Raw genomic sequence first — 25,914 nt, 5'->3', positions numbered from 1 at the left:
GCACATTAAATATCATTAAATATAATAAAATTATTGCGATAATTACTGAAAGAATGATGATTGCATATAAAAATGTTTGGACTTGACGCTTTGTTTATTAACTATGTGATTTGATTATTAAAAATGAAACATGCAACAGAATCCTCAGAAAAGGCTTTGTTTCCGGAGATCATCCGATTTTCAAAAGCGTTGGGCTGGGAGTCCTCTCTCGATTTTGTCTGGAGTTTGGTGGCTCGTCTTCTTGTTCATTTTATTATGATGGGGAGGGATTTTTCTTATTTGCTCTTTTTCATTAAAGCTAGATAAGAAAAATAGCATGGATGAAGGGGCTGACTTTGAAAAGTTTGGTATGCGTATGTAATGTTACATCTCGTATGAGTAAACTCAATGAGAATTAAAAATAGTTCGTAAAATGCGTGAGAATTTTCAATAGGTAACAGAGTTGGGTCGCAGAGTTCATTTCTGGATTTAGGTTGAGTTTCGTAGTTGGATCGTGGGGTTGGGTGCTGGAGTTTGACGGTGGGGTTGGATCGCGTCGTTGAGCTGCGACGTCAGATCGCGGAGCCCGGTAGTGGGGTTGGATCGCGGAATTGGGTCGCAGAGGTCGGGTTTTGTGCTTGCGAGTGAGTGAGAGGAGGAGAATAAAAGGGCTCCGTCCACCCCACTCAGCATCCACACTTCTTGAGGACCTCGACCGGACAACACCTTCACTGGACCTGCTGCCTGGACTCCCCGGAATCTCACCTTGCCTCCTCTGCCTGGACCTCCTTGCCTTTGTGGACTGGACCTTCCTGCTGCCTAGAAGACTACCAATTGGGACCCTTGCTACCAGGATGTCAAAGGATCGCAAAGAATTGCCTCGTCTGGACCTTCCGGCCTGTTCCAACAAGGATGAAGATGCATCTCCGGATTCTGGCTATAACACGAGCAACCCCTCTTCACCGACGTTGGACGACCTTGCTATTTCAAAGATAGCCGTAGATCTGGCCCGCTTTCTGGACTACTCAGCCCCTGACAACTTGTTGGAGCACATCAGCCTCGTCCTGCCATTTCAGTCCTTCCTGACCTCGGAAGACGCCATGTTCCTGATCACCGCCCAGAAACCAGCTACTCAGCAGGACCTTGAACGGTTGGCTATCGTCATCGTGGGACCCAACAACGTCGCTCTTCCCATCCTCAACAACACCGCGGTTTCCGAAGATGGGATTCTTTACACCTTTCGATCCGTCATCCCCGGAATTCACACCATCGACATCTTCCACAACGCCATCCACCCCATCCGAGGCTGTCCAATGCAGATCCTGTTCTCAAGGAACTACCAGCGTCTGACCAGCATCCTCACCTGGGAACTTCCAGACAAAGCATCGTCCGACATTTGCAACCCGTGGGGACTCTGCTACAACACCAAGACCGAGCAACTCTGGATCGCCGACCGAATCAACCACAATCTCATCGTCTACAAACCGGATGGAACTCTGGACTTCGTCGTTGGACAATTTGGAGCTGGACCAGGAGAATTTTTCCGACCCACCGCCCTCGCCTACGATGCCAACTCGGATCGGATCTTCGTCTCGGACAAGGACAACCATCGTATCCAGATCTTCGACGCCAAGGATGGGGCTTTTCTGTCCACTTTTGGGAGTAAAGGAGAATTAGCTGGACAGTTTCAATTGCCTTGGGGAATAGCCGTCTCTCCGGATGGATCCACAGTCGCCGTGGCTGACACCCGGAACCACCGAATCCAGTTCTTCGATGCTGCTGGGAACTATCTTCGGGAATTTCGAGTAACCGGACCTAAAGGAAACTGGAAGGAATACCGGCTGGTCTTCAACTATCCCCGTGGACTGGCCTTCAACCTGACGGGGGACACGCTCTACGTCTCGGACTTCAACCTCCAGCAAGTCCACCAGCTTCGACTCAAGGATGGACAGGTGACCTTGCGGCCCTTCATCTCACCCGGAATCCTCCATCGCCCATCCGGACTTGCAGTCGACGAAGCTGGGAACCTGATCGTGGCCGACACGCGAAATGATGTCCTCCGAGTCTTCACGCCCAATGGCGACCTCCTCCGATCCATCACCACCATTATCACCGATCCCCTCAACGCCAACATCCGCTTCAAACTCCCAACCGACCTCGCAATCTTTCCGAAGAAAGGACTCGTCGCCACCCTCGACAACAAAGGACGCGTCACAGTGTTTTAGTTGTATTTAGTTTGTAGTCTAGCCTTAGATAATACGTATAATATTTATTATATAATTATTATATATAACACTTGAATATTGTATTTTATAATGAAAAGCATTTTGTAACATGACCATTTGATATTTTTTTTGTAAAATAAATTTGACATTCAATTGTATTAACCTGTGCATTCTTGTATTTATTTCAAATTTACATTCATGGTTAGCATTGCATATTTTCTACAGTTGCATGAAAATGATCTTTCATCCTGCACGATATCGACACGCTGAACATCTGACGTCATTGTATTTCAGTGGTGCATAAATACATTTAGCATAGAAGCATTTTATAAGCTACAGCTTTGATAATTCGGTCATATCCAATACTTTCATTAAGAAGATTTATCTTTTTTTGAAATGCGCGAGTTCGTGGCAGCTTTCCTAGTACACACTTTTCTGTACAGAAACATGAGAATGGCGTTGCCCACTTTTACCCAAATTAAACCTATGACACCAAAAAATAACCAGACATCCAAGTCTCGCCGTTGAAACCAGAAAATGCTTTTACCCAACGGGGTCAAAAGGGCTAGATTTTCTGGACTACTTCTCAATATAAATTCTGTCCACCAAATTGCTGTATCGATGGGAGAAAACTGAGTGTCCTTTGCAAAGTCAGCTAAATTTTTGGCCTTGTTAGCATATCTGTGGGACAATAGGAATAATGGGAAAAAGTTTGCATATGGAATTTTAATTAATATTAAATGATTATTAGTTTTACCTGGTATCTTGGACAAGCTTGGAAATTGCAGCTGTGAGATCTTCCTGCGTGAAATCCCCGATCTCCAAATTGATAGAAATGCCAAGCGTTTCGAATCGATGGGCATTAAAATCTTGATCTGAAAATTTACAGTGAATTTGTATATCTTTGCATGCATAGAGCTTTAATTCAAATTATTTACCTCCAAGTATTGGAAACGTAATTGTTGGAACACCGTTATAAAAAGCTTCCATCATACTTGGACGTCCAGCTTGTGTAATGAAACCCTTAATTTTGGGATGGCCTGGTAAGAATGGTGTAAAAAGTCAAGCTCAAAATAAGTATTGGTATTGCTCCAAAATTTATTATGTGCATATACCCACCCAACAAGTCTTCCTGCTCGACCCACTTTTGGAATAGTAAGTTTTTCGGATAATCATCAGGATTAGGTCCATCCCATCTCCAAATAAATCGCAATTTTGGAAAGGATTCGATAGTTTTAAAAATCTTGTTTCTAATTTCGAGTGGCAAATTAGGTCCTTTCGCAACGGTTCCGAAACTAATATAAAAGAATCCTTGACTTGGGGTTCCATTCACTTTGGTGGATATGAATGCTTCCAGTTCCTAATAATGCATACATAATTATAAGAAAATTACAGAGAAACATTGCAAAATTCCGCAATTTAAGTATTCACCTTGTTCACAGGTTTATTATTCAACCCATTCCTAGCTTTCACATGGAGTCCAGGCACTTTGACCACATTGGGAGGAAGTGATCTGGGATAATCTTCAATGAAATCCCCATTGATTAAAACTAGACTCGTGTTTGCTTGAAAATCGTCCAAAGATGAGATATTATCCAAGCCTAGATATTTCTCAAAGAGGGTTTTGTACCATGGATAGTACAGAATCTGGCTCAGACGCCACACTAACGGTATTATGACCCCTGTCGCTCGTCCCAAAAATGACAACGGAGGTTTGTAGGTGACATCCCAATCTGGAATTGTCGATGTTTCCAATGGAACACCATAAGCATCAAAATACTTTGAAAGGAAAGTAACAGGCAAGATAAGACCGTGTTTGGCCTTAAATTTAGTAGCCAATCCGTACGAGCACTCTGTGACTGTGTCTGAATAAATTAGATCAATTTGTGGCTCAGACTTCAGCCAACTCTGGATCTCTTCACTTTGCAGCATTTCGCTACAAGCCGTGTAGCACATGTAGTCGTAGACCATCACAAATTTAGGGGTGAGACCATAAGCTCGGTGAGTGACGTCAAAGTTTGAGCTGATGAGTTCATTGAGCAGGGCGTTGAGACGTTTCGGGACAATATCGGTCACATTTTTATTCGGTATTTTAGCCTCGTAGGGACCTATGAACGTGACCTGATGACCTTTTGCGATCAGGGCTTCGATGAATGGCCATGAACTTACGCGGTGGGAATAGCTTGTGCTAGAAAGTCAAGTATTTAAGATTTAAATGAAATCAGAAACAAAATTTTGTAAATTGAACCTAAAATAATATTACGTATTTGTACCAAGTGTGCAGAAAGAGAATGTGACTGCCCAAGACCAAATTTTTGTTCTGGGATACACATGCATTTAGTATCACAAGGGACAAAAATATTTTACAATGTTCCATTTTCATGGTGAAATTAAAACTGAATGCAATTTTGGCTAGTCCACTGTGGTGGACTAGCCAAGGTCTGTAGTTAAGTTGCAACAGTTACATGTGAAGCTACCTATTATTATATTGAACATATTGAAACATGGACAAGATATGAGAAATTGACAGCTATTTCTTCCCGAGATTCCGTGCTCATAATTCATGTATCCTCAATTGATTCGAAGGCTAAATTTTATTGGAGAGAAGTGGTAAAAAAATGGAAGGATTAATTTTTTTATCCTGTACAAAATAAGTTTTGATTAAACTAAGCAACACCTTCTGCATGCGATCAAGTGAAGCGACATGAATGGGATTACGGTGGACAAGCAGATTTTCCAGTTTTCTCAACAAGTAGAATTCAGGGCCTATTTTTTGTGGATTATGTGCAATGTTAAAATGTGGTTGATTTGGCATATGACTTGCAGTCTTTGTTTCATCATCTTTTTGTGACACCAAACACTACCAGACAGGCACGTGTATGCATTATTTTTTGCAAAATGCTGTTGTTGACCTTATATAAGTTTGAGGTACAACTATGTATATGGATAAAGAACATTTGTATACATGTTCACTTATTGTATACTTTCATTTAATTTGTTTTATTGAAACTTTCGACTTTCGCACATTTTGTATCACACATACTTTGGGTTTAAGCTTGTAACAAAGTCTTATATTTCTAGTAGAATAAGTTATGTTCGTATCACATTATAAACAAGGTATATTGATTGCATGCAATTTCTCATCAGCTGCGGATGATAGGAAATTATATTTATGTATCTCAAGTCTTGCTGTTCTGTAACTGTTCGAGTTGGTTTGCAAGTGTAGACTTATCTTTTTCTAACTCTAAAACTTGTTGTCGCAACTGCATGATTTGTTGTTTGAAATCAGTTATCATGTCTTCCATTCCAGCCACAGTTACGTCTCGACCATTGCAAATTTTTGTTTTAATTTGCCGTTTGGGTTTCTCGCTGGAAATAAATCGAACGTGATAAAGTTATGTAAGGTTAATTAAAAATTAGTTTTATCTGAAAAAATTATTTACCAAGGACACCCCAAACTAAACATTCCGTCCTCATTCCTCGTAACTACTATAGAATCTTGCAGGCGTAGCCTAGTTGCAGGAAAGTTTGGACCTTTGTTGTCCTCCAAAATTTCTATATTTGCTCCAACAACGGAAATCTAAGAGAAAATTAAGTGTGTGAAACCGTTCAGTATTAAAAATTGTGTTTCATTCCTATAATTACTTACCTTCATCGGTAGAATCGTTGGTGGTAGTTCATCTTCAAAAAAATCCCCTGCAGACTTAAGAATACTGCTGTGAAGTGTTATGAACTGTCCTTCGTTTGCCTTTCCATCGCACAAGTCTATGCTAGCCGTGATGTGAGGATGGGTGGACATGGTCATGCCTTTGCGAATTGGTGATTCTGGTCCTGGTCGATCAATCAAGTTTACTCGGGGACATTTGGAAGTTTTTACTTGCTTCAGCGCGTCAATCATTTCGTCCGAAGTTAAACAATTCTTAAAAGTTATATCATCAATGCGTTGCGTAAAATTTAAAATTATTGCATTATTAGGTTCAGTCATTAGGGCTTTTCGATCGCTGCCAGTTCGCCATTTCTTGCCTCGAGTTGCGAATAATGTCTAAATATAGGAATATACATAGACATACATATCTCGAATATCACCGACTAAATACGTTTATGTTAAAGAAGAAATGTTGGATAATTAAGTTACCTGAAAATCTTTCCAGGGAATTTGACCACATTCATCAATCAACAGAGTCTTGCATAAAAGCGAAATACTACTCGACAAACCTTCAGATTGTTGACGAATGAGTAGACCGTTCAGAGAGATGGTCAGAACATTTATCTAAATACGAATAAACAGATAAATAATGAATATAAAAATATTTCTCTATTAATTACAGAAGGGTCGAGTTAGGTCATACTTCAATAGTGTCTTCCTTTCCGTAAGGATTGTGAATGGAGAAAGAACCAGTTGACTGACTGTTATCTTCAATCACTTCTTCTGCCACTTCTACAGCTTCTTCAGGTTCATCTTGCGGAAACGGGGACAAGTCCTGGTCTGGATCCAAAGTGATAAAATTGTTCTCCGAGGAATCGGTGGACCACAAGGACGTCACTTCGCTGTCCGGGGTGGATTGGCCACCCGCTTTGGTAAATGACACAACTATATTTGACAGACCTTGCTTCATTCCCTGAGCAAACGTAGATTTTATGGAATCCACGGGAGCTACTGACGGTGACCTAACCGGTGCAAAGTCGCTGTAAAACTTTTCTGGTGAATCTGGTGTAAATTGACCACCGCCAGTATCTGGCACCCGAGGTGTACGTAGTTTTTCTTCAGAAGAATTCCAATTTGAAACTTGCTCTTGCCTTTAGAAAATAGAATTCCTTATGAATTACACATCAATAATTAATTATTGATTATGTTGCATTTTACTTACAGTAATCGGTGTGTGTTATGAGATGAGAGTGGATCTGGAACAGGAGAAGGGCCAATATCGTCCAGGGAAGAATTTTCTCTTTGGATATCAGAGTTTTCCGTACATGGCAAAATGAAGGATATTTCAAGGCGGGGAAGGCAACCGATTAGGTGAACAGAGTCATCCCTTCGCGGCACGATATAAGTCTTTCTCGTGTCGATCGTAAGGAATAACGATATTTCAGATATTGCTTCAGCAGCTCGCAACAGGAACAGGTACTGTTGATGTGTTAGCTGGATATTGCACATTCCATCGGTACGAAGTATTGCTTTAACATCTTTACGTGTCCCCAAAGAGAACTCCGGATCAATAAGCTCTTCTTCGGAATACAACCAAAGTGAGAGGGGGAGCGAATCTACGAATGGAAGCAGAGACGAATCAGATTGAGAAGTTGTAGTAGATGTCCTAAATTTTCTCTTCTGTTCGCCTCCTCCATTATCAAATTCTGGTTTGAATTTGGGCTCGACACAAAAATCAGCCCATACAGTGTCGACGGTGATACACCAAACATCTCTGGATTCTGTCCACAACATGTCGGTAGTAAGGTGAATGCCATCATGGGAACTTGACCTTCGACCTTCTCGAACTTTATCCATCCCTGTGTTATATTATTACATTAAAATGTGGCACTTGTTTTGAAGAAGTACATAATGTTTCAATTCTAATAACCTTTCGAGTGCAAAAGTAGTTTAGATGGGATTTGTGAAACTCCATTATCTGACAGACCAAAGTGTTTTTCAATTTCAACAATGGCTGTGGCAAGCTGACTTCGTGTTCCCGTCTCACTAGATCGGTAGTTGGACACTATAATACGAGAAGCTTGGATTTGAAGAGCCGTTGGCCTTTCTTTGTATGAATGATAGCGAATTTTCTCTTCAAACACCACCTAATAAATAATTTTATGAAACATTGCTTAAAACTATTCCACTCCCAAAAGAATATAGATATTAAATTATTTATGTATACGCACTTTGGGCATGATAAGTTCAAGTCTAACATCCATATAGTCTCCATTTTCTCCATCTTGTTGAGCATTGAGTTGTGGAATGGAAGATTGTATATTTGTTACAAAACTGTTTAACCACAGGATGGTGCAAACATCCAAATGAATTTGAAGAGGGTTGACTTGCGTATAAAATTTTGGACTAGGACCTGTATAAACAGAATTAACCCATTATTTAAACGCTATCAACAATTTGCCATTTTCAAAATATTCAAAACAGTCGACTCACATGGAAAACTAATACCACCAGGATTGTAAAACCACGTGAATTCCATATTTACTGCAGAAATATCCTTTGGCCGCTCTAAGTAACCTGTTAACATACATTTAATTTGAGTATATAGAGAAATCCAAGTGGTATTAAATTGACAAAACTATCGATCACGCACTAGATATGAATGGTGTGGGAGTTTCCTTGGACGAAGTGGTGACCTTGTACATACAAATATCTCTGATCTTCACAACAAGACAGGTACTCATAAGTTTCGACATTTGCTCACTCAGCCGGGAGCTCACTATGTCAGAGTTTGCGGAGGAATATTTTCGTGGAGAGGAAATATTTTCCCCCTCCATCGGACTACTTAAGTTCGATCCACCCGTCGATCTTGGAAATAAGTCCATCATTTGAGCATGGAATGACGTTAATGCTTGTTTAAGCCAATGGTTTAGATCGTTGTCGGCATATTTAAACCAGTGTTTTCGCTCAGCTTTCGCCAAGTGATATGGATAAAAGTCTACAATGAACTGTAAAACAAAAGAAGTCATGACATGATCTTAAGGATAAGAACGCTTCAATAAACAAACCTCTGGAGAGCATACCTGGGTTAATTGCACTTGTCCTGCGCCCCCATCGACCAAATCTGGATGATTAGACCTTCCACCTGATCAAAACGGTGATGTTGATAAACTAACGTATATACCAAAGTTAAGCTTAATAATAATATTTATGATTACCTCCAGGATCGTCACAAAAATGCAAATCGATTTTTTCACAAATTAAATGATAAGATGTCTCTTTCACATCGAATGCATCGAAAATTCTGGAAGCTTCAGAATGTGGCGTACGATTTTGTGCAGACGCAGCATGGAACTCTTGAGCTCGATATTCGTTTAAACTCTAAATTTAGAATGTAAGAATACAAAATACAAAAATGCAAGAAGGTCATATAATTGGATTTAAATACAATAAATTTGAACAACACCAACCTCCAGTTTTCTTGCTGCTTTCACAGCTTGCACCATCTCCGTTGCTTGTTTAACCAGTCCAGACAAAGAGCTAAATTTTTAGAGGACCAAAAACATTTAACAATTTAGTAAAGAATAAAACTTGCTTTATAAAAGCTGGTTCAAACCTCATGAAATGTGCAGCAGCTAATATTTGGGAGTCAGTGAGAACCCAGAGGAGATCATCCAGAATTAGTGTTAGTCGACAGCCAATAACAGCACAATCTAAAACAAAGAAGAAAATGAGTCAAGACTGGCCGACGTAAGATATAAATTTAGAGAAATAAACAATTTCTGACCACTAAGTTTCTTCTTGATCACAACCCGAGCTTTTGTCTGATTTGCTAAAAGTCTTAGAGGTGCCAAATGCTTCTCTTTTGTCGACTGGGCTTCCAGTCTTAACGTTTGCCATTCAATTTCTTTAAATATTAACAGTTCCCCCTTTTCCAAGTCTTTCAATCGAGTATGAGGTAGTTCCACTTTCTTCCATTGAGGAGACTTCGATTCGACGCGAATACGAGAGATCTGTTTTCATAAAAAGTCAAATTATTATCAAATGTGGACTAAATTCTTATGGAATAATATACTATTCATCAATTCATGTACCTGCACTTTCGATTCAAATGCTTTACTAAAGAAACGAATTTCAACGGCCTCCACGGTCACCGTTATTCCATCCACAACTTTATTTACAAAGCCGTACTTCCCCGCTGTAGGCAAGGTCAGATGGGATGTTTGTGCAGTCACAACTGGTCGCAGCTCTTCACACGCTTCAATTTGTATCTCGATTGTGTCCAATATCTGCACAGACAATACTATAAAACACCCACCAAAAGCCACTGATTTCAATTAGTTTCAAATATAAATTACCAAACGAATCGGAATGCTTTTCAACTTTGTCCATTGAATCATGAGCCGAGCACGATTACAATGTGCCTTCTTTATCTTCATCCAAATGGGCAAAGCCAGCAATTCGGTCAAAACTTCTTCGTCCAGTTCCAAGTCCGTCAGCTCCCCCTCCCCCTTCAGGGTGCTCACGTTTATACGATCCGATGACAACTTCTTGACATACCTGAGACAAGTTAAAGTTAAATTAATTTAGATATCATATAATCATTCATCAATACATATCTATCGATAATAAATTCAATTCCTACCTGGACAGGTGTTTAAGGATTTGGTTCTTAATAATCCCGGCCATTGCTGACACCAATTCTTCTCTCAGAAGCACTAATTATATTTCTAAGGTACTTTGCTTATCTCCTACTCCTTAGCCGTAAATTTTCCCAACCCCTACCCATTCGTCTTCATGAGGATCAGTGGCAGATTTATACTATCAATAACAAGATGAATGTCGAACACTAATAATCTTAATAAGTGATTTTTCTGATATGACGTTCCTCTCCTTAATGGCAATTTGACTTGGATATGGCGACGACGTATTAATCTAGCTTTGTAGTGGTAGAAAATTGATTGCTGACTGAACTTTGGTGATGATGGATGAAGTTGACTATTTATCACCAGTATTGTTTTAAACTGTTGACAATAAAGTAACAAACATAAAAATTAATTGCTTATTCACATATGAAGTAAAAATACAAATAAATTTCATAAAGTACACATACCTCCAGTTCTTATTCAACATAACCTTTTTATACGACGAATGGATATGTGTGTTCCAATTTAATTTATAATTTTATAAATAAAGTCACAATCAAATATTACTGCTCTCGCTAAACTATTTTATTAAACTGAGTCCTCCAACAACTAACTAACTACGACTCTCTCAATAACAAACTCTACCACCTATTCTATTCTATTCTTCCCTTATCCGTTGTCCTTATCAATATTTTTCTTCATTGTGGATGGCAGCAGCTTGTTCAAGAGGGATTGACCACGTCGTCAAATTGACTCATATTTTGTTGTTATTTATGCACTCAGTTGTGCATGATGATAATGATGACGTCCTATTTACTTTTATTTACCACTGAACAAATGTTCTGTTCTCGGGCGAGCGCTACTGAATGATAAATGAATTAAGAGAGAATTTTATTCTTCCTACGTGTGATCATGATCATCATCATGAATTTAACTAACTAACTAATGGGTAGTAATAATAATAGTTAAATTGGAACAGTGGCAAGTTGTTATTATTCGAGAGAAAGAGAGTGAGTCTGATGTTTTTGATGTGGGTTTGTGGTGTTTTCGAGGATGGTGATGTGGTCTCTAATAATTCGTCTCATTCTCATTTCTCTCTCGCCGTCTCACAATTCCTCCCGTTTCATTCGTGTAATCGAAAACCTTCACTTCATTTTATCATCGTCGTCGAAAGAAGGACAACAAGTGCCTGACATTCTTCTCGTCTTTCTCACAAGAAATTATATCCTAGTTTGGGTTAGTCTCTTGGTGTTCAATCTCTGACTCGTCTCCTTCCATCCAGTTCAAGGTTTTATTGTCTTTGCTGCTTCATCTCCAGTCAGAGAATCCAATTCGCTGGAATAATAGAAAAGATAAAAAGATTCGATTTAGTCTTATTAGCTAGAGCGACATGGTGGGATGAAAAAGACATCTTTTTTATGATCGGGCAGGCTTTCGGGTGGGTGGGTGTGGGTATTGTATTATTGGATGGTGACATGTTTCTCATTTTCTCTACGTAGCGTGGAACAATAAAGTTGGGACAATGTTGGACAGGACATCCGAGAAAGAAGATGATGGAAGTGCATGCCATGCATTATGGAGAAGAGAGATGGATAATCCCAATAGTAATTGGACTGCTCTTTTTTCTAGATGTTTCTGCAGATGGTAAATTAATTAATCTCTCTGAGGTTAAGTTTTGCATAAGCCGCGACACACGTAATGATGATGATGGATTATTAAACCGGTGAAAAAACATGGATTCATTCGGTATCTCCTCCACATAAAGTCCATAGCATGCAATCATGTCGACCTCATATTAATTTAGTGTGTGTAATGATGGCATCGCGTTCACTGGTGGTGGCCTGGAAATATTGTGCGTGATCTACTTTATCAGCAACAAGAGGGTATATTTATGTATGATATAACGTATATCCAATGTCACTTTTCAGTGTTTAGAGATATGTGTGCAACTTGTCGAAAAAGTTGCTGAGGCTGAATATAGCGTGGAATTTCAGTAGTCGGCAATTTCATTTTTTACGTGTGTGCTTACAAGCATTATGATGATTCGCATTAAAATTATTAAAGTCTGGTCCTTTTATGCTGATATTATTACACGAGTACAAAATGAGAGTGCAGAGTCACAAACAAAACCTGAAAAATATAAAGGAATGAGTAGTGGAAGAGTGTGTTATGAATTCGAATTGTAATTCATGAGACGTGTCAACTATGTCCGTTCATGATAAGTTTGACCTTTTTGACCGCCGACTACTACCGATTTTTGGAGTGAGACACACCCCTTTGAACAGATTTGTTTGTCTGTCATCAAAGTCAGATCAAAAGTTTATCTATAAAGGTTGCATTGATAAAATTACCTATTTCCAATGTCACGGGCGTTAAATGCATGAGATGATGTATTTGTTGCAGTATCATAATCTACGTAATATGATTTTTCTTACTCAAGCATACTACCTATATCGCATAGGTATTATGCGATTATTAAAGCTTTCAACCAAGCAGATATATCCATATTTACTTGTTTTAAAATGCGATTATTTAATAAAAGTATATGTAATTCAACGATTTGATGTCATAGTTCACAGCAGAAGCAACATATTATTAATACATTTAATCCCAAAGACATTTTGACACTGACACCCATTGTATCATTGCCACATCTCGGTTCATCTGGACTGGGGAGATTAATAAAATACTCTTAAAACCACTGGCATATTTACTACGTATCTTGCTAATCCTGACTTCTTTAAAGTTGATATATGCTTCAATTTCAGTGATAAATAGGTCTACGGGACATCTGTAATATTTTAATAACATCAAATGTTATGTGTTATATTATTAAAATACATGTGGAAACGATACACTGTTTATTGTTACAGGCCATGACATTTTCTGGATTTGATCCTTTAATGAGTTACTAACTCGTATAATATATATAACAATTTTTGGGGTCATGAATATTATCGCATATCTTAATTTTGTTAATCTAAGCGCTTTGTGAATAGGTAATTTATTTTCAGATTGACTTGGCGTCAGCCTTTAAAATCACACCTAAGGGCTTTGTATATATACGTTTATACAGATTTTTGCAACAAGTTTCTCACAATTCGGAAATGTCTCGTGTTGTGAACAACTTGTTCGCAACGTTATAATTATGAATTTAGATAATTGGTTTAGAAAATTAGAGTTAATGTAACTCTTTCAATAACAAAACTATTTTCAAGCATGTAATCTTAGGTCTCACTTCTATATTAAAGATCACCCTGAATACAAATAGAAGTATATATGAAACATTTTTATGTATCGATTATTCGATTACTAACACTACTGATTAATGAATGAATACATCATTGTGCAACCTTCACCTCTCAAGTACAAATGTTGATGTGCTTTTTAAGTGGTGTGCATACATATGTACATATTCCATTCGCAATATCATAATATTGGTCTAAATATCTACGCAGCAATGCAGAACATAAAATCTCTTTGAAAACGACAAAGTGCGTTGAAATGATTACAATATCAACATATTACGTACTTACCGGACAGAAATTCATTTCCTAAAGCGAGCAATATGTGACAAATGGATATTAGCAACACGCGAAATTCTGCATGAATGACAACAACTCTATCGAAAGTACATAGTTGACCAAACTCTTTATTTTTATGGGTTCTCTGAATTCTTTATATATTGGCATGTCGTGCCATTATTACGTTTGTGCTAAACATTTGTTATGACTGAATGTGAAATATTGTGTAGACTGCTCACAGGGAAAGAATCTATGTACATATGTATAACAAAAATGCAATAAAATGACATAATGACATATGCATTTTGGCTGGTTTGGCTTTCATCGTCTTTTGGCTGGAACAAATCCTGTAATCGATAAATTGAACAAACTGGGACAAAATCGATGCATAGTAGATTAATTGGTAGCACGAAACAAATTCCATGGTTGAGATAGAATAATTTAATTAAGTAAATGCGTCCCCATTCAGGCATTACTTATTTAAATCTTGAACTAAAAAGCCCAAAACCATAACTATCCTGTCCTGTCCTTAATTTGTCCGTTTTTAAACTATAATTCCACGATATCCAAACATTCCGTTTTGTTGTTGGAAGTTGGTCACGTACACCAAATTCATGACAATAATATCCCTACATGAATGCGGATACTAAATGTGCACCAAATAAAAATATTACCCGGCCAAATAAATTTCATCGGAATTATTTTCCTATAAACAAAACCTCGCACCACTACCTTCTTATGTACATGTTTAATTCTCAAGAAACAAAACAGGTCAAAGAATTAAAATCTTTATTTCCTTACATGCAAAGTAAAACCACATTTACCTTACTAAAAACGGTCGAAATTATTATCAATTCATCAGAGAAATTCACAAATATCGATATCAACTTTAAAAAACATCCTTATATTCCTTATACCTTATCCCAAACTATCCTGAAAAATTATGACGACTTCGTTGTGAGCAAAGAAAACGGACAAAGTCAATGACCCTTCAATTCCAGAAATTTCGAGAACACACAAAAACTTGGCATTTTCTCATTCTGGCCAAAAAGACGCCTGGACCAAGGTCGTTGTCAAGTCCACTGATTTGCCCGTAGTTCGGTCAAAATTAAGGTGGATTCATGCAATATTACGTGAGTGCGTATGTGTGGAACTAGTTGAGCTAAAGGCTGCACCGCTGCATCAACGGTGATTCAAAGGATTGAGTGGCTCTCCTCCTCTTCGCCTGCTGCCTGCAGACTGAGCTCAGCGACGGAGGAAGACGGACGTGTGCGGTTTCTCGATCGATTTTATTCCCACCTGCTTCCTCTCACTCGCACCCTGCGACCATTTCGACCAGTTTTCGCCCTCTTTTCTTCGCCAAGTCTGGAATTAGTTTCCTTTTTCTCTCCATTCGTTCCACCCACTCGGCGACGCTAAGGTCAAAATGGCTGTTCGATTCCCGGAAGAAGAGAAATTGTACAAAGTCTTGAGCGAACATGCCAATTATGGAGGAGGTCCGAAGAATTCTGCAAATTGCGATGAGAATGGAGAGGCTTTCCAGCTAGACTTTTTGCAAGATAAGCCCCTTTTGGCGCAGCGAGTGCAGGAATACATGGCCTGGGACAAGGTGAGTTTTGCGATTTATTTCGATATTTTGCTAATCAAGGTTACTATGGAGATAGGGTCGGGAATGGAGGGGTGGTCAATGGTGTGAAACAAGTGGTAATTATTATGGTGAGCTTATTTTGTGACTTATAAAGGTGACAGAAAGAAGCTCATTATTTGCCGACATGAAACATTTTTAGTTTGGAGACTTCTTCAAGAAGTCCGGTTATTTATTGAGCTATATTGGATGCGTAATAAACGAGAGACAGGTGGTTTTGTGCAGTGTGTGGAAGTTCATGAGAATGTAATACATTTTGTGTGAAGAGAACTGTCAAAGTCTGACATTGAATTGTTTGGCATTGGATGAGAATGTGAAGCGATGAGTTTTGGCGATTGCAATTCTTCCTTTTGTTTACAGAGTAAAATGCAAACTTTGGCACTTTTCCAGTCGGTGTGTCCAAGTGCATTGGGGTTTATCCTACACGAGATAAAAATTAGGATTGTATTCAGTTTCATTCTGTTCTGGAAGAGTAGTAAGCAGAATACATATATGTATGTATTCCATAGGGCACATGCAACATAGGCATTTACTTTCATTTAATGAATGGATGGAGATATGAAGTAAATTAAGTATGCTGATGCTATGCAATTCCAAAAGATTTGCAGAACCTTGCGATTTGGGGTCAGAGAGATAATAACGATCATTGCTTACTTCATGACTTTATCGATACTACTATTTTTTTAACTCTGCCTTGTCAATCATGGAGGTCAATAAAGAAAGAGCAAAGCATTTAAATTCTGTCTTGGTCTTAGGAGCAATTTGACTGTCAGCTGGTTAGGTTACCCAAAAATAGATTGTTTTTTGTATCTCCGTTTTTTATTAGAGCTTGGAATCATATTGGAAGTTTTAGTTCACTGATTATCACGCGTACTTAGCGAATGCTATTTATGAAGCCATGCAGAACTGGTCAATGTCTACAGAAGTGCATTTAAAAAATAATTTTATGCATTCTTGTTTTGCTTTCTTTTGCAGAATCCTCAGACTCTTAAAAGCTTGAGGAAACTGATTGATTGCAAAAGTACAGACTCGTTGTCTAAAGTATTGGAAACTCGGCTCCAGTTTGGAACTGCTGGACTGCGTGGAGTGATGGGGGCCGGATTTAATGCGATGAACGATCTCGTGATAATTCAAACAACTCAAGGTTTTCTTAAATATTTGCAAACACAATTTAAGGAGGAAGATTTGCTTACACGAGGAGTTGTTATTGGCTACGATGCTCGCCACGGTTCATTGAGGTATAAAAATACAATTAGTTGTAATAGCATTGATGAATATACATAGCTTGTTTGATTATATAATAGTGTTTAAATTGTGATTTTTTTTAGATTCGCAACATTAGCTGCAAATGTTTTTGCAAAACATGGTACTTTGGTCTATCTGTACCCTAAAATTTGTCCCACTCCTTGGGTGCCGTATGCAGTGACACTGTTTAAGTGTTGTGCTGGAATTATGGTGACAGGTATTTAAATTAGACTAATTTTAATTTAACCAAAAAAACGCAATGATATTATACATTCTGTGTATCTGTGTCTGCTATGAAAATGAGATGAGAGTTTGCCAATTTGACCCTCGAAGAAAGTCAAGTCAACGAACTCAAAGATTAAGTTCATTGACATGCATTCCCAGATATGAAGGATAGCTGACTCAAACATAAAATAAAATTATTACTATTATTATTTACAGCATCCCACAATCCGAAGGACGATAATGGATACAAAGTTTACTGGGAGAATGGTGCGCAGGTAAGTTTATACTACTGTCCTAAGTTATTCATCGTTAGTTAAAAGATGATTTTAAAATGTACATGGTGTATTGCTGTTGTAGATCATCTCTCCTCATGACAAAGGAATCCAAGCAAAGATTTTAGAAAATCTTAAACCATGGGAGGGTGTGTGGGATGTAGACGCAGATAGTCTCTTGGGGAGCCAAGCCATTCTTGATCCTTACGGTCCTGTTTTTGATGGCTATTATGGAGATATCATTGGCAAGGAATTTGGGTGTAATCGCCTTAAGAACGAACTTAGTAATTTGAAGATTGCTTACACTCCAATGCATGGTGTCGGTTTACACTACATGCAGCATGCTTTCCAGTTAGCAGGATTGAAAGTAAGTTTTAATAATCGCGAGTCGTTGGACTCGCGATTTTTTCTATTATTACGAATGATGTACTAATAAAATTTGAATTACTTGTAGCCATTTTATCCTGTGAATGAGCAAGCCCAACCTGACCCCGATTTTCCTACAGTACGTTTTCCAAACCCTGAAGAGGGAAAAAGTGCATTGAACTTGTCAATTCAGACAGCTAACAGGGAGGGATGTACATTAATTCTGGCCAATGATCCTGACGCTGATCGGCTAGCAGTTGCCGAAAAATTGCCAAGGTAAGTTCCGCAATTTGATTCTTTTTAATTTTTAATTTAAATTTCATGTTTTCATTATCTATGTTAACCTAACCCATGCATTACTTTAGCGGAGAATGGAAAATCTTTAATGGCAATGAAATTGGTGCACTATTGGGATGGTGGTGCTTGGAAAACTGGAAGAGTAAGAATGGAACAGACTTGAGATTCGTGTATATGATTGCAAGTACTGTTTCTTCGAAAATTTTGACGAGAATGTCAGATATCGAGGGATTTATGTGCGATGTAAGTCTTGTTCTTTGTTATTATTCTTTTTACCTAAAGTTGTATATGCTTTTTAAAAACTATTTCAATTGAATAGGAAACGTTGACTGGATTTAAGTGGATGGGAAATCTTGCATATGATTTGAAATTGGTCGGTAGACATCTTCTGTTTGCATTTGAAGAGGCAATTGGCTTCATGGTGGGAACGACCGTTTTGGACAAGGACGGAATCAGTGCTGGTCTCCGTGTGGCTGAAATGGCCGTACAACTTGAGAAAGATGGATTAACACTTAACCAACAACTTATTAAAATTTACGAAAAGTAATCCAAGTAGTTATTAACCTTTTAATTTTACTTTGCTCATACTAGACAAATTGACAATTGTTATTCTAAATTCTTAGATACGGATTTCACACGACCCGTAACGGTTACTTTCTTTGTCATGAGCCGCAAGTCATTGTGAGCCTCTTTGATGGTCTTCGCTCAATGGAGAACGGCGGCGTAAGTTTTAGGATGGAAAGATGATGAAGTTAGTCATTGATTGATATTATTTTTGATATATTTTTAATACAGTACCCGACCCAACTAGCCAATGGGAAGTACAAAATTACAAGAGTGAGAGATCTAACCACAGGCTTCGACTCTGGTGAAAAGAATCAGGAGGCAACACTTCCGACATCGAAAGGATCTCAAATGATAACGTTTTATTTTGATAATGGGCTTGTGGCAACTTTGCGCACCAGCGGGACTGAGCCGAAGATAAAATACTATACCGAGTTGTGTGGCGAGGCTCGACACCGGTAAATACTCTTTCCTTCATAAATCATGCTTATTATAATTGTTTAAAGATTACAACCTGTTCTTTTATACAAAATCATATAGAGATTGGGACGCCCTAAAGAATACATTGAATGATATGGTGGATACCATTATTCGCGACTGGATTGAGCCCACCAAATGGGGTCTTCTTCTTCCGCCTACTGATGAATAAGAAGTTCAAAGCTCGCAATCATCCAAAAAACTTTTAAAATAGATTAACATAAGTATTTTCAAAAAGTAGTTACCAAAACCAAATCAACTATATACATTACCTATTTGAAACTGAAGAGTATACTTATTTTATTGTGTGGTTCCAATATATTATAACAAAACAAAATTATTTTATCTAGTTACGATATCCGGTTGAGCAACAAATAAAAAACAAATTTATTTTCTCTTGATGGTAAATAGAATTTTCACAACTCTTCAAAATCACTTATTGATGTTAATCGCAGATCGTTTCCTTTGTAAAGCCAGGAAGCTTATAACACAATTTCTTTCAGCATGAGAACTTTTCTTTTTCGATCGTGGGATACTTATTTATGTATTTAGATCCACATCAACTCGGCAACCTATTCAAAGATTAATGATTCATATCAATATGCCATGAGACATTTGGATTAAAAAAGAATAGAAATGTGAGAGAAACCTCACATCTTCATGCCGAAAAGCCAACCAAGATTACGCTGCTCAAAATCGGAATCCGAGAATCATGACTGACTGGGCAGAGAAGAAGGGCTTGTTGGCCGGAGAGAGTTTTTATATCGGATTTGCTGGATGTTCCACTGCTTGGTCCGGGACGGAAGCTTCTGCTGCTGCTGCCTCTCTCGATGGATGGTGGAGGGGTTGAATAAGAGAAAACCTATTTCAAGGCTCAGACCACATCACTGCTTCCCCGATCCAATTTTAATAGGACCTGTCATTTACATTCGTCGCCTTACATTGACTCAAATTAAACGCCAGGCCGATCGAATCATATGGCTCTAAATCTCAATTCAACATCACCCGTCTCTCTCTCTCTCTCCATCCCGGACGTACAATGGGACCGGGCTGCTCTCTTATCATTATCATCATCATCGAGAACCGTTGTCGAGAAGGCTGGAGGAGAAAGCAGCAGCAAAGTCCTCCTCATCCTTCAAATCCACATCTCACGCTTATTGGAGTCATCGCAGAATCATTTCAAAAACTCAACTTCAGGGCGGAACACTTATGTCACATCTCATACAACACATTATTATTATTATTATTATGATCCAACTCTTATCGATTCCGATACCTGGACTTTCCCCTCCGCCGCCGTTGATGTGACCATTGAACCGAACTGAACCGTATCATGATCCTCATCATCATGGGTCACCATCCTTGTATTTTGATATGCATACGATTACAATTTGTCTCTTGAGCTATGTTTCGACAACAATGATTTTAAATTGTTTAGTAATTTTTGTTTTAAAAAACAATATTTTTTCTTAGTAAAAGGGCTAATTCTCAAAAAATGAAATATATGAGACGGTGTAATTTCAGCTTTGAGGTGTGAAGAAGCGATCCATAACATATTGCATTAGTTGATGATAACGTAGGTACCATTGATTTGTTGTGTTACGTTAATAATAAAATATGCCGTATATCAAAGCCATTGTTGTGTCACATGAATGGGGAAAGTTGTGGATTGAGTAGTATATATATCACTCACGCACTCACTCTCTCATTGTGCTTGGTAAAAGTATTCATTCAAATCCCGAGTGTAATAATAATGCGGATATTTGAAGGACCACTTATTTGCTTCTGGAGAAGATGGAGAGTAGTGGGAAGCTTCATCTCGTGTACATGGTGGGAGACAGGACAAGCCGAATATTATGTTCTCCGGCCACAAAGGAACAAGTCTCTCTTTATTCAGTTGCACTCATTTCTCGTCGTCGTCGTCGGCGTATCTTCATGTGTGAGTTGATACCAATCCAATAATACTCAAGTATATTGACCAATAAAACCGAAATCATGAGCTGAATGAAATTTCGATCTGTGTTTCTGACAGACACGACTGATGCAGTTATTTTATTATTTATGCCAGGTCATTGAGGTCTATCGTTTGATGTGATGTTGTGTGTAGCTCTGGGGTACAATGCGCGTAAAAAAGACGTCTATATCACAAAAACCGTGGGTTTGATATTTTATTTTAGTCGTCCGTCAAGCATTACATAAGTTCCCTCGAGGTCATGGATTTTGCTAATCTTTGGTTGAATGACATCTCAGCATGTGGAATTGAGACAGGCTGAAATTGATTGGTTGATTAGTTATTGGCTGTGGCTCTACCTCCAGTGTAAGAAGAAGGCCATTAATAAAGCTCGTAAAATGAAGTAATAAATGTACAAGTGCAGATACCCGTATAATAATTCAGCTTGATTTGTGACTGAGTATATAACTATCTACTTTAGTCGAGAATTGCCACCATCATCATCACGCAGAGATATCAGGGCATTATTATTACTGCAATATAATTCCATTTCATCCCGAAGAATAATAGAATTAAAGCTCGAGTCAGGATTCCATTCACTCATTAAATACAAGCTTATTGATATTCGTGTCAAATTAGACTTGTAAATTAATTGTATCATGCAAAGCAATCTATGCATTTATGTATATTTGTACATGCATACCATCACCATCACTCTGCCAAAATTGTGTGACACCAGAGATGATTTGGTCGATATAATAATGACACTTTATTGTTTGCAGTATTTTCGTTGTTTGGATTGCAACATCAACATCTAAACAAGAGCGATTCCCTCAACGAGATTTCAATTATTTTAAAACTTATCCAATTGAAATGACATATATTTAACGGCACGTAAAGCACGTATAGAGAAGCACATACAGCAATCACACCGAGATTCGATAAGCAATGTACGATACACCGCAGCCGAAAAATTGACGTGTCAACCAGCACAGCAGGAATTCCATCCAGGAGGTATTCGCCGCAGTCAATATAAAGTGTATTAAGGTCCTCGTTCCTTTTCCTTCCTCCTTTGGGACACGAGGACACGGACATAGCTTTTATGCAGAGAACATGAAAGTTTTCATGGCAGAGTGAAGAAGTTACTTTGAAATTCTATAAGACGAAAATATCTTCTAATCTTGTTACATAAAGTTGTGAAAAGGAACTTATTTTCTATTGTGTAACGTTTCTCTGCTGCTGTTTTCTTTGTATCGCCACAAAAACGAGGATTCTTTATTAGTTCGTAGGCAATGTCACCACCTAAAATTACTTCATTCATAAAACGGGGACATTAATTTGATAGAAATATAGAATTTTTGGTTTTTGACAGATTATGGGATTTTGATTAAAACTTTAATTATTACATATCAAAGTCGAAGCAGTTAATTTGTATGAGTGGGAATGTTGTTGAATTGGGAAATGTGAGACTTCTTATCCTCTCGACTATTGCTACCTGGCTGTACTATAGGAAATAGGAATGATTTAAGAATTTTACTGTGAATTTCGGGTTTTGATGATGAAATTGAGAAAAACAGGGATGAATTTTAAGAGAAAATTATGTTCCAAGAGGTGTGCATATCTATCACATATCGTCGTTGCATATGCATTCTGACGCAAATTAAAAACTTTAACCCTGCATTCGGACGCATCTCCAATGCTATGCACAGGAATTGGAGATATCTGCATACTCAACGACGAAATGCACGTATCATTTATAAAATTCATAACTAGAACACCTTGAGACAATTTTATACACTATTTATTATTCGTCCATCGACACTTCTTGGTTTAGAGACTACGATCAAATTTATGTGATGTCATATTATTCATGCCCCTTTCCCAAATACGTTTCATGCCCATTAAAGCAGCCCTGGATTGGATTTGAAGACGGTGAGAATGTGAGCTCCAGGAAAAGCAAGCGGTGTATGTATGTGGTGCAGTTTGTTTGTTGTTGTTGTCGTCGCCGCCGCCGCCGTCGTCGTTGTCGGTGCTTTGGGAAGTACCCCAGATCTGGAGTCATTGGGACTGGGTTTGATTCATATATCATAAAGAAATGTCAGTCGCAGATATGGCTCTTAAAGGGAAGAGAGAAGGACTTGTATAAATTCTGGATTGGTTTTGCTTTCTCCCTTTTCCTCTCACCAACCGACGTCCCACCACCACTGCTCAACTCAACTACTCCATACACACAATCATACGACAATAAAAATGAAACTTGTCCTTCTTTATAGTCCAACCAGTACTTTATTCAGCTCTCAACGAGTTTTTGGTCCGACGAGATTGCAAAGGAGATTGCAATACGGAGTGAGAGAGGGAGATCGTCAAGTTGGTAATAGTGCTGCAAGAATTGTAATAGCAATTGTCAATCGCATGAAATGAAAAGCTGCATTTATTCTCAGAGCACATACAACATTCCTCAATTCAATTCCGATCAAAATTCCCAAGTAACCTTCTACCTCTGCATTCGCTCTGATCGAACAGCATTTTCTCGTAATCCGCATGTTTCTTCTTCGTGGTTGGGTTGAGATACGGATTGAGAGGTTGTGTGTGTTGGTCGGTGGGTGTTTTTGGGGGATCATATTTATCAAGGTGCATTGCATGGGAGTAAAAGTTGAGTCGTACATATTTCCATTTCCATGATGCCGCTGCTTCGTAAATGATTACTTGATATAGAGTTGAATAAGACATTCACGCTCCGTTTAAGTCAGTCACTTAGTTTCAGATATGATTAATCCCCCTTCACACAGCCTCTTTAATCTTCGTCGTTAACATTGATCCCTCAAGACGGCAATTTGTCGTCTGTTGTCTCCGAATACGATTATGGCGAGCGTAATTTTTCTGAGGCATTTTGAGCAGAAAGCTCTATTTTCTGACAAAAAATCAGCATATGTAACATAATTTGATGTAGTACGTTTAATATATGCATAACTTACTACAAAATAATCAGTCTCAAACTTTACCTCAGAAAATATGTTACATAAAAAGCTACTCATGAAAAGTTTAGTGCCAGCATGTACCGAAGTAAATGTACACTTTTTCGCTAATAATTGCACGTAATGTCATGATGAATCTATGATGATTGGACAGAAACCATTATATTGATCGTCATATTATCGCAGCTGTGTTTTATTAAGAGTTTCAATTTTCTATTTCGTAACTCTCCGAATTACGAAACATTTTGCGAAATGTTATTTCAAGGAACGATAAGCCTCTTTTTGAAGTGGGTTGACAGGTTGGTTGGCTGGCTGGCTGATCAGAAGGCCCAAGTTTGAGTTTGTTTACTCATTTGTGGCAATTGTAGAGATGTGTGCGTTTAAGTGATGGAAATGTGTACATGGCTGAGGTTGAAATAATTAGAAGATTAATGGAACGAATCGTTTGAGGCTCATGCTGGGTGTTCCATCCATTCCGAGAGACGTAACCCAACAACCAAATCTCTCCCAATGAATGAGGCATTTAAGCAGATTTGCTCCGTTCGAATTATTTCAAACGCTCATTGTCCTCGGAATGCAACATATTGTAGAGCAAATTTGTTATTTTGGCTTGTTTTGATTTGTTTTTTATTAATATTTGTCAGCACAAAGAGAAAAGAGAGAGAAGGGCATTGAATAACATTTTACAATAAATAAAACGGCATCCCATCCCCATTGAGGAGGAAAAACAACACCCAGTTTACAAAGGTCAATGTGACACGGTTTGTAATAGCGAAGGCTTTTGAAGGGATTAAGCTCTGATGGCCATGCAGATACTTTTATTGTGAGGAAAATAAGAGTAACCAATGATAGGCTTTTCCCAACATGTTGTATGCATAGGGGCGATTATAAATACGACTAAGTTTCTAAATTTGGCTAATTTTTAGTTCCTGCCAGTCATTCAAAAGTTTACATGTTTTCCGTGTAAAATATATTTCTGAATTTCCTCCTTAAAAAATGATATAATAAAAATTATAATTTTATGTAATTATTTCTGTCGGGTTGCCTCAATAAAATCCATGAAGCATCACAGAAACCTAAGTTTTGCTACGCATCGCATCCATATATTTCCGATCAGAAAGAGTTCAGCCCACAATAAGGAATTCGGAGAATCGGACAACGGGCCTTCTTTGTGTGAGAGAGATAAACCCGAACCGGTGTAAATGGTGAAATGGCTGGAGGACACAAAACGAGGATCCAGGCATATCGAATCCGTTGTCTGTTTGCCTTTTCTTTCCATGTAGCAATTATGCACGCTCTTTATTCCTCAGTTAGAGATTTTCACACTGATGTACCACCACAAACAGGGGACTAATTGAGAGCATTAAATGCATTGAGGGATGTCCCAGCGGAGGTAGTATCATCATTTTACGGTTCATTACGTGACCAAGTCCCCCCTTCCTCCACAACAGTCGGTCGGGCACGTCATTCTTCGCCGTTGTTAGTTTATTCGAATCACTTCTGCTGCTGCTGCTGCTGCTGTTCATGACTCTGATTTCTCATCCTTCGGCTAACAAGGTTATTAATCTTATCTCACAACAGCTCTAATTTAATTGCATTTTATTTCCATACCCCTTTTCACTTATGGGCTGTGTCACTTTCCCCCCTTTTCCACCCATGTTTCATCCTGACATCCATCCTGAAATATGTATGACAAGAATTATTATTGAAACTTTTTTGAATTTTATTAATTTCAAAAAGTTCCAAATGAAGAAATAATTTCATTTGGCCTCATATTACTGAAATATCTACGATTTAGCATTGTACCAAAAAAAAATGTGAGACGACGACGGGAATTATACCAGAGTTTTACTTAATAGGATAACAAATGGCCAATA

At 38.3% G+C, this 25,914-nt stretch overlaps 4 protein-coding genes and 1 long non-coding RNA gene across 5 annotated transcripts; 2 read left to right on the top strand and 3 right to left on the bottom strand.

The window, feature by feature from the left end:
- The first annotated feature begins 833 nt into the window (after window positions 1-833).
- On the top strand, window positions 834-2,204 carry LOC110851072 (E3 ubiquitin-protein ligase TRIM71). Its single transcript, XM_022098708.1, has one exon. The coding sequence runs from the start codon at window positions 834-836 to the stop codon at window positions 2,202-2,204; it is 1,371 nt and encodes a 456-aa protein (XP_021954400.1).
- Window positions 2,205-2,362: 158 nt separating this feature from the next.
- LOC110851071 (UDP-glucuronosyltransferase 1A1) lies at window positions 2,363-4,627 on the bottom strand. The gene is made up of 6 exons (XM_022098706.2): window positions 4,478-4,627; window positions 3,636-4,392; window positions 3,324-3,564; window positions 3,143-3,244; window positions 2,962-3,079; window positions 2,363-2,885 (listed from the first exon to the last, which is right to left on the bottom strand). Exons 1-6 carry the CDS (start codon window positions 4,585-4,587, stop codon window positions 2,576-2,578), a joined length of 1,638 nt encoding a protein of 545 aa, XP_021954398.2. The 5' UTR covers window positions 4,588-4,627; the 3' UTR covers window positions 2,363-2,575.
- A 545-nt stretch (window positions 4,628-5,172) lies between these two features.
- Window positions 5,173-11,550, bottom strand: LOC110850633 (UHRF1-binding protein 1-like). The gene is made up of 19 exons (XM_022098103.2): window positions 10,964-11,550; window positions 10,496-10,874; window positions 10,209-10,410; window positions 9,945-10,139; window positions 9,638-9,863; window positions 9,467-9,563; window positions 9,321-9,390; window positions 9,069-9,231; window positions 8,934-8,995; window positions 8,504-8,858; window positions 8,344-8,427; window positions 8,082-8,263; window positions 7,781-7,997; window positions 7,073-7,709; window positions 6,554-7,001; window positions 6,340-6,474; window positions 5,854-6,246; window positions 5,648-5,784; window positions 5,173-5,573 (listed from the first exon to the last, which is right to left on the bottom strand). Exons 2-19 carry the CDS (start codon window positions 10,537-10,539, stop codon window positions 5,384-5,386), a joined length of 3,837 nt encoding a protein of 1,278 aa, XP_021953795.1. The 5' UTR covers window positions 10,540-10,874; window positions 10,964-11,550; the 3' UTR covers window positions 5,173-5,383.
- A 3,698-nt stretch (window positions 11,551-15,248) lies between these two features.
- LOC110850634 (phosphoglucomutase-2) lies at window positions 15,249-19,519 on the top strand. The gene is made up of 11 exons (XM_022098104.2): window positions 15,249-15,629; window positions 16,641-16,903; window positions 16,994-17,127; window positions 17,352-17,410; window positions 17,493-17,774; window positions 17,862-18,049; window positions 18,139-18,313; window positions 18,390-18,613; window positions 18,694-18,793; window positions 18,866-19,092; window positions 19,175-19,519. The coding sequence occupies exons 1-11, from the start codon at window positions 15,447-15,449 to the stop codon at window positions 19,281-19,283; spliced, it is 1,944 nt and encodes a 647-aa protein (XP_021953796.1). The 5' UTR covers window positions 15,249-15,446; the 3' UTR covers window positions 19,284-19,519.
- On the bottom strand, window positions 19,314-20,649 carry LOC118436016. Its single transcript, XR_004835126.1, has 2 exons — window positions 19,766-20,649; window positions 19,314-19,683 (listed from the first exon to the last, which is right to left on the bottom strand). It is a non-coding gene; the product is annotated as an uncharacterized LOC118436016 (long non-coding RNA).
- Between the last annotated feature and the right edge of the window lie 5,265 nt (window positions 20,650-25,914).

Source organism: Folsomia candida, unplaced genomic scaffold (assembly GCF_002217175.1).
Source record: "Folsomia candida strain VU population unplaced genomic scaffold, ASM221717v1 Fcan01_Sc006, whole genome shotgun sequence".
In the NCBI taxonomy this organism is placed as follows: Eukaryota; Metazoa; Arthropoda; class Collembola; order Entomobryomorpha; family Isotomidae; genus Folsomia; species Folsomia candida.
Note: the sequence above shows the minus strand (reverse complement) of the source record. Positions and strands in the feature narration are given on the sequence as shown.